Source organism: Sphaerodactylus townsendi, linkage group LG07, assembly GCF_021028975.2.
Source record: "Sphaerodactylus townsendi isolate TG3544 linkage group LG07, MPM_Stown_v2.3, whole genome shotgun sequence".
NCBI classification, from domain to species: Eukaryota; Metazoa; Chordata; class Lepidosauria; order Squamata; family Sphaerodactylidae; genus Sphaerodactylus; species Sphaerodactylus townsendi.
This window is the reverse complement of record NC_059431.1, coordinates 90,836,366-90,845,156: the sequence shown is the minus strand read 5'-3', so window position 1 is coordinate 90,845,156 and position 8,791 is coordinate 90,836,366. Positions and strand designations below refer to the sequence as shown.

Below are 8,791 nucleotides of genomic sequence, written 5' to 3'. Positions count from 1 at the left end.
TCACAAGATTGTCTTGATTCAGCAGGATACAGTTTGAAATAAAGACATTCTAGCTTTCTTTAAATTTTACAAGAAACTATATTATAGTATTTTAATTTTAAAGATTTAAGACTATCTTGGGTATCATCATTTTGTATTACGAGATATCATGCCTAATGTAATCCTGATTTTTCATGAATTTATGCAGACTACTACGATAGGGTCTTCTAGTTTCATAGGAACTCAGTGGTGTGTGTATTCAGCTCCTTGATGTGATGAGATTATGGAAAAAAATAGTATAACATCAAGCATTCCAGCAAAACTGGGTTTAATTTTCAGGTGAGCCATGGGCTTTCCCTTTTTTTCAATTTCTATAAAATGTTCTTTCAGAATGCATATGGTTCTGTCGTTCTGAGGATTCAGTGATAACCTTCTTTCTGGGAAACCTAGTAATGTTATCTGTGGCAAGCCAGATTGCAGTAAAAATACTGCAAAATGTGAACTGCCTCATTCATATTGATGAGATGTTCATTCTAAAGCCTAATCTGTTCTACCAAAATGTCAGCATTATTCCTAGTTCCTTATCAGAAACATGAAGCTCATGTGCTTATCCTGTATTCTTGTCCATTTAGAAATATACTAAATATGTGAATAGTACATTCAGTTTCTAATACCTAGTTTATTTTGTTTTGGAGAAAATCTTTCACCTTCATCTGGAGGTACTGAACTAAATCCCAGTGTGCTAGTCTATGGTTTCTCAGAAATACCTTTTTGTTTACTCCATGTTTAGTTCTCAGTGTACTTCCCTTGAAAAAAAATCACACAATAATAGTAAATATTGGAACGTGCAAATATATGCTCCTGATTAAGACTGATGGACTCTTATCTGAATGCCTAGAGTTTGATTCCCCACTCCTCCACATGAAGCCTGCTGGGTGACCCTGGACGTCACAGTTCTCTGAGAACTCAGGCCACACAGAGGCAGGTAATGGCAAACCACCTCTGAATGTCTGCCTTGAAAACCCTACAGGGGCTGTCATAAATCAGCTGTGACTTGATGGTGCACACACACAAACAATGGATGTCCACTTCATGCATTTCATCAAGTGATCTCTGACTCAAGAGCATCTTATGCCGGAATAATTTTTTTAGAATTTAATGTGCCACTGGGCTTCTCTTTTATATCTAGAGATGTCTGATGGGTGAAAAATAGCTCTTCATCAAGCAATTATGTACTGTGTATGGAGACAGGCTATCACAAGTTGAGAGAGCATTAGTGGATTGGTAGATACCATTAATATTTTACAATATCGTTTACACATTTCCTTTTTTTCTCAGACTGGTGAATTTAAGCATAGCCCAAACCTTGGAAGATATAAGTAGGAAAAGAGTTGCATCTGCCCTGTTACTATAAGAGGCTGCCTTCGTAGGGAAGGGACCTTCTAACTGTTTCGTTGTAGTGTAAATGCGCAAAAGAGCTCTATTAGCAACTGAAAACTGAAGCCTAGTAAAAACAGACCCATTCCCCTTTAAGTGTAGGCCCCTGCTACCTCGTTCATGGGAAGCAAAAGGAATTGAAAAGGACTTTTGTAAGCAGTCTTCATCATGGATGCTCCAGTTGCTTTGGGAATATTTTCCCTGGCCCTGTCTGTGACTCAACTAAAGTACTTTCCTCTGAAGATGCCATCCACAGATGCAGGCGAAACGTCAGGAGAAAATGCTCCTAGAACACCGCCATGCAGCCCGGAAACCACACAATACCCCAGTGATTCCGGCCGTGAAAGCCTTCGACAATAAAAAGTACTTTCAGTTTGGTCCCTGCTCCTACTTTGCGATTTTTTTTTCAATGGTGGTACAGAGAAAGCGGAAGGAAAAATAGTTCCAGATTGCTGATCAGAAAGAAGAAATCCCAAATATTCAAGGAGTGGTGGTCAATAGATGTTAGCTGGAACGGAGTCCCTTGCTAACTGGTAGGGTGGGCCCTTTTTCCTTCCCAATTCCCACCCCAGCAGTGTGGACGGGAGGACGAGGCGCCGTTCCATCTTTCTCCCACCACCTGCTGCTTAGCATGCTCGAGAGAAAAAGATGGGCCAGTGACTGCGGCCGTGACAAGGCATCGGCTTCCTTCGCGGGTCTCCGCTCGTCTGCACCGAACAGTATTAAAACACCACCAAAAGGCAGATGAGCACCTCGACTTAAAGAGATGCACAGGATCGGAGTGACGTCACAAACGCGCGCCCTAGAGAACGGCTCTCAGGCGACGCGCAATTCTGTCCTCAGCGCGCAGCCGTGGAGGCGGGTGCACTATGGACGGTTAAATATATATACATTTTAACAGTACTGTTTGCAGAGAGTGCCATGACAGGCCGTAAACTGGCTAAAGAAAAGAAGCGGCATCGCTCCCGTTTGTGCTGCCCGGAGGAGGGAGGCGGCAGCGAGAGGAAACGGAGGAGCACAGACTCGCTGCACGGCCTTCCGGAGGTAGAGCAGTCCATTAGCCGTCGGCGGGGATGGGTGTGGGGTGGTGGTGCCATAACACGCATGCGCAGATTGCTTTGCAGAAGATCCGCTCCAGAGAAGGGCGGCGTTTCCCGTCACAACTCCTTCGTTTCACCACATTCGTTTCGAAGTCGGTGTTTTGCATTTCTCGTTCGTACAAATATTCTTTCCTTCCGCTCCGAAAATATGACTTGGAAGGAGGCGTGTATACCCGCCCAGATGTACGACCCAGCCCAGTTTCAGCGTGATTTAGTCCATTGATTTTTAAAAGCCCATTTGGGGTGGCTGTAAGAAAGCCTGGTTTGCAGAAATAGTCCCAAGAACGTTTACAGGCTTTCTTGTTACCAATGAGAAGGGGTAACAGTTCCGAAATGTGAAACTCGTTTTAAAGGAACTCGGACATTTCAAGTAATAGAACGTTTCCGCTGGAAATCAAATTTCAAACAAAGCATTTTAGAACTAATACTACTGTTTCTGTAAAAAAAAACAGTTAAGGAAAACAGCAATTTGAAGTTGGAAACTTGATGAAAAGAAACTTAAATATTTTGGTGGATCACACCAAAGGGCCATCAAATCCTTGTCTTCAGCAGCAAATAATGAGGACTTGATTCATACAGTTGTACTCTACAATATATTTACTGTATTCAGAAAGAGAAGCCACTTCTGAATATAACTTCTTTTATTTTTTACATTGTCTTGGCAAATAACTGGTGTACCCATTGTACATTCCAGAGAAGGGTGTTGTTGAGTCCTCTCTTACAGTTATTTTAGTTGGTGCCCACTGTTAACTATTGTGGCAAGGAGTTAATTATAAATTACATGAAGACAGATTTGAGAATTGGTGTGACATTATTACATAAGAAGAATGCAGAATCAGCCCATTCATGTCGGTCATTCCCAGAACTGTGTATTCTGTTCAGAATCACCTTCCAAATGGAGGTCTTTCCCAATCTGCTTGAGACACTTCAAACTGGTAGTGCCAGGAGGTACCATTGTATTCTCGAGCCTTCTGTGTACAAAGCATGTGCTATGCCTTTCTTTCCATGACACACAATGAAGGAATGGGACTGTAGTCTATTGCAGTGTTTACTTGTATCTGTTTTTCTTTTGAAATACTGTATTGTACCTTTGTTAAGCCACTTTGTGTGTTATGGCACGGTATGCCTTAGGCCAGTTTTTGTTTATCTGCATTGTTTTCTAATTATGTTAATATTAGGTTTGCTACATTGTTCACATTTTTTTTTCATTTTGTAATCCACTTGGAATATGAATGAGATAGGTGGGCTGAAAATGAAGTAAATAAAAACATCAGAGTGGCTGATTACGCACAATGTGTCTGCTGCATGATAGGGGCAAATGTCCACTGCAGCAAGATTTCTTGTGCGGACCTATTTCCTCAAGCCCCACTTTCACTTTCTATTCTCCCCCTGGCAAGCAAAAGCTCTTATTGCAAGAATTTAATTTTGCTTAGCCACCAGAACGGGTAGATATGCCAGTGAGCACTGCCTTGTCCCAGACTTCTTCCCTCCATCCAGGGCCAGCGTCCTAGCTACACCCTTCCTTGCACTGCTGTCCACGTCTTCCCTCTTGCCCCCCTTCCATTTGTTGTTTAGTCCTTCCTGCTTCTCTAAGTACTTATACTGAGATTTTTATATAAGCCAGTTGCTTTCTGGCTCCAGCTCACCTTCCCTGTTCTTCTTCCACCCTCCCTGGAAATTGGGAGGGCTTTTTAAAACTTGTAGCCCCTTTCCCTGTTCAAGTACAATGGGCTGTGCCACTGATTTTGCTGGCATAAGTGTGCTTTGGCTAATGGAGGTGCTCCTGGCCTGAAATGGCTCAGGAACCAACTAAAGCTGACTCCATGCCCAGGAATGCCTCCTTCAGCACCAACCTGGGCTCCTGCATTGGAGAAGCACTGGTGCTGCCGCTGTTATAGTGCTTGGATGTTGGGCTGCTGTGCAACTCCCCACACCAGCATAATTGCCTTTGCACTGGCATAAATATCCCTTATTCTGGCGTAAGTGACATTTATGGCTCTGCAGGGGTCACACCTCCTCCTCAGCGGTTCCACACTGGTAGTCAACTGTTGTTTTGTCTGCTTATTTGTCTTGAATTTCTCTTTCCAGACTTAGAGTGGGACGTACAATGAATAAACAATTAAAACACAACACAACAAACTGCTCTACTTACAAATAGTCACAAAATACAATTATAATCCTTTCCGCACTGCTATAACAAATTCAGTTTTACATTTCTTCCAAAAGCCCCAGAGGGCCAAAGTTAGCCTCACAGACACTGGTGTAGGCTGCCATAGTCCTTATCTCCTTACAAGAAGGAATATTTTACAAAACTTGGTGCAAGGATATTAACTTCTTCCATATAGGAAGATGAGGTTTTGTGAGTCTAAGGCTCATTCCGCACATGCAGAATAATTCACGTTCAAACTGCTTTCAGTGCTCTTTGAAGCTGTGCAAAATGGCAAAATCCACTTTCAAACAGTTGTGAAAGTGGTTTGAAAATGCATTATTTTGCGTGTGCGGAAGGGGCCTAAGTGTCCCAGGTTCTATCACATTATTGTTCTATCATTTATGTTGCTGCATGTCCAGACCCAATCTGATATGTTAGCTGAGGAATGTTTGGGATACTCTAAAGTGCCATATAAATGCTGAGTGTTTTTATTGTTTTGTTATTTCCCTGAACAATCAGTTTCAGTAAGCTACATTTAATTGTGATATTTGAAGAAAAGAACTATATCCCTCTATCTACTCTCTCTTCACCTTTCCTTTGTAAACATAATTGCTGACTTTCTGATTTTTCAAATCAGAAATGTGGAATTCAGCAGGCTTATGCATCATGTTTAAAATACTGACATACACAATTGCATTTGTCCACTTTAAGGAGCTCTATGATTTTGGATTGTACAAAATTGCACAGAAAGCTATTACCTTCTGTATACAAGCAGCTTGATTGACCCTGACTGCAATCCTAATGACATTTTTTCTGTGAATAAGATCCTGGCATGGATAGCCCAGGCTAGCTTGATGTCATCAGATCTCAGAAGCTAAGCAGGGTTGACCCGTGGATGGAAGACCTCCAAGGAATACTGGGGTCATAATGCACAGACAAGTAATGGCAAACCACCTGTGAACGTCTCCTGCCTTGAAAATCCCCCCAGGGGTCGCCATGTCAGATGTGACTTGACAGCAAAACAATCTATTGAATAATATGAGACTTACTCCCAACTTTGCATTGTTCCCTCAGTACTCTAGGTACAGCTTGGTTGCTGAGATTAATATGCAGTCAAAGAAGTGTTCTTCCAGTTGATAACTGATACAATTTACTCTCTTTATATTTTAGGAAACAAAATGTTCTGCACAAGCTTCAGAAAAGGAGGATGGGGGAGAAGAGCTCAGTGACATAGAAGAAGGTGGATTAGACCTCAGTGTGCAACTGAAACCAGTTAGTTTCTATATAACAGACAAGAAGGAAATGCTTCAACAGTGCTTTTGTATCATTGGGGAGAAGAAACTGCAGAAAATGCTGCCTGATGTTTTAAAGGTACTATTTATTACTCTGAGAGTGCTTATACCCAGTATTTTGTTGTTGTTTTTTTAAATTAGTCACCATGAATAAAGATTTCTAAAACATCAACATGACATGAATCTCCCCTCACCAAATTAATATACCTGTAATGTCATATTTCAGACAAATACTTTTTATTTGTATATATATTTATTTGATTTAATGTGCTGCCCTTCTCTTTCCAGATTCTGGGCGGCTCATGACATATAAGTATAAAATTTAAAAGCATCAAAGACAATAACAAAACATACTAAGTGGCGGTAATCTTCCAATTGATAAGACTAACTAATAGCAACAACCATAACTCCGAAGAACCCTGATGACTAGATAAAAAGTTAGAGATCAAAGATTGGGGGGAAGGCCCTGATGGTTAACCATAGTTGTCTCAACCATTTGCCTGGTGGAACAGCTCCTGTCTTGCAGGCCCTATGGAATTCCATAAAGTCATGCAGGGTTCTCTTGTCCTCAGACATGCAACCAGGCTGGGGCCAGTGCCAAAAAAACCCTGGCCCTGGTTGAGGCAAGCTGGATCTCCTTGGAGTTGGGGACTACCAGTAAGTTGGTATTCGCCAAGTGGAGCAATCTTTGGGAAACGTACCAGAAGAGACAGTCCTGTAAGTAGGCCAGTCCCAGACCATTGAGCGCTTTGTGCATTAGTATGAGAACCTTGAATTTGATTGGGTGCTCCACTCGAAGACAGTGCAGCTGACGAAGCATAGGTTGTATATGTGTCTGCCATGAGGACCTCATAAGGTACCTTATGCCACATCCTGGTTGAATTGGAGCCTCCGGAGCAGGCCAAAGGTAGCCCTGTGTAGAGCAAATTACAACAGTCTAGTCTACAGGTGACTGTTGGATGGATCACAGTGACTTGATTAGTCTGAGAGAGAGAGAGGGTGCCAGCTGCTTCACCTGGTGCAGATGAAAGAATGCTACCTGAGTAGTGTGCGCTACCTCAGCTTCCATAGTCAAAGAGGCATCCAGAGCTACACCCAAACACTTGACTGTTGATTCAGCTGTGAACTGCATGCTGTCCAGTGTCAGCATCTGGCATTCTCCAATCAACCCTCCCCGATCCAGCACATGACCTTTGCTGGATTCAGCTTCAGCTAGCTCTGTTTCATCAATTCCATCATGTCCCCCTGGTAACTGGCCAGAACTTCCAGATGGCCGTCCAACAACAGATATAATTGTGTGTCACTTGCATTCTGATGACAACCTAGTCCAAACCTCTGGATTCACCAGTAAGGGATTACATATAGATGTTAAACAATATCGGTGACAGAATCGCCCCCTGTGGGACAGTGTACACCAACAGATGGTGTGTGGAAGTTAGGGGTGCAACCTGTCCTGGCCATGGAGAAAGGAGCACATCTACTGTAAGGCGTATCCCTGTATTCCTATGCTGGTGAGGTGGCTGGTTAAAATGTCATAGTTGACCAAGTCAGATGCTGCTGATAGATCTGAAAGAATCAGCAATGCTGACCCACCTTGGTCCAGGTGTCTCTGGAGGTCGTCCATGAGGGTGACCAGAGTTGTTTCAACCCCATGGCCTATATTGAAACTGGATTGGAATCATCCAGGGCTGATATCTCATCCAGAAAAGTCTGGAGATGTCTTTTTAACTTTTATTAGTGTTTTGTAATGAAAGTTAAGGGGAACATAAAAATAAATTTTATAAATCAAGACTCTTATTACAGCTCATTTGTGTGGAAGGGGGATCAGAAAGATGTCAAAAGTCCTCTTTATGCTTCCTGTAGTTATTGTATTTGAGCTGGAATTAGAAAATTATTTCAAATATTAAAAGTGTTATCTCCTGTTGGCTTCAATCCTGTGTGAAGTAAGGGTGCTTCAATCTCACTGACATTAGAAGGATTAAACAGCCTAACTGCATGGACAAATGCAGGTTTCATCTTTTTGTTGGATTACATAGAGGAAGCAGTAGAAGTGGAATGAAGTGATTTTTTGCCTACTGAATTATTTGATCCAGAATCAAAAGAAATGGAAATTGAAATGAAATTGTTGATTTGACTCAAGATGGGTTAAATAATTTGGGAATATATTATTCATTACCAACCATATCCATTTGGTTAGGTTTAGAGAAAGTGAAGGAAACTCCAAAAGGTCTTGATCCTCTATTGAAAATTGTGAACTTTTTGTTATGTATTGGAATCATTAATTGTAATCAGAATATTCCTGTGGTTAGTTTATTCTCTTAATGGTAGAAAGTGCCATCAAGTTGCAGTTGACTTATGGTGGCCCTTTAGGGTTTTCAAACAAGAGGCATTCAAAGATGGTTTGCAAATCCCTGCCTCTGCAGAGTGACTCTGGAATTCCTTGGTGGTCTCCCATATGAATACAAATCAGAGCAAACCCTGCTCAGCTTCTGAGATTGGGCTGACCCTGGCCATCCAAGTATTGCCTTAATAGCTCTCTTTTTATTTCTATGAGAGTTATACATATGAGTTTATGTATAGATTCCAAGGATTAGATGACTACATGAGTTTTCTCAGAGCCAGTGCCTCACAGGTCTCATTAAATATTTGAAATACGCCGCCATCAGCATCAAGTTTCTGTGTCCTCAGGTAATGAGGCATCTGGGTTTTCCAGCCATACCCAAAGATCAAACAACATTGCTACAATCTTCTTATACATGCTTGTGATTTGCCTTTTTCAGTATTATCTAATGACTGTTGATGCCACAGTGTCAGTATTAGAACTGCCAGCTGAT

General features: G+C 41.8%; 1 protein-coding gene across 1 annotated transcript in view; it reads left to right on the top strand.

Moving 5' to 3' along the window:
- The first annotated feature begins 2,234 nt into the window (after positions 1-2,234).
- Positions 2,235-8,791, top strand: part of CAAP1 (caspase activity and apoptosis inhibitor 1) — a 31,779-nt gene continuing 25,222 nt past the window's right edge. Inside the window, exons 1-2 of the mRNA XM_048503897.1 lie at positions 2,235-2,460; positions 5,836-6,036. Of these exons, the coding sequence (XP_048359854.1) occupies positions 2,338-2,460; positions 5,836-6,036 (324 nt within the window). The 5' untranslated portion in view covers positions 2,235-2,337. The remainder of the gene's footprint in view (positions 2,461-5,835; positions 6,037-8,791) is intronic.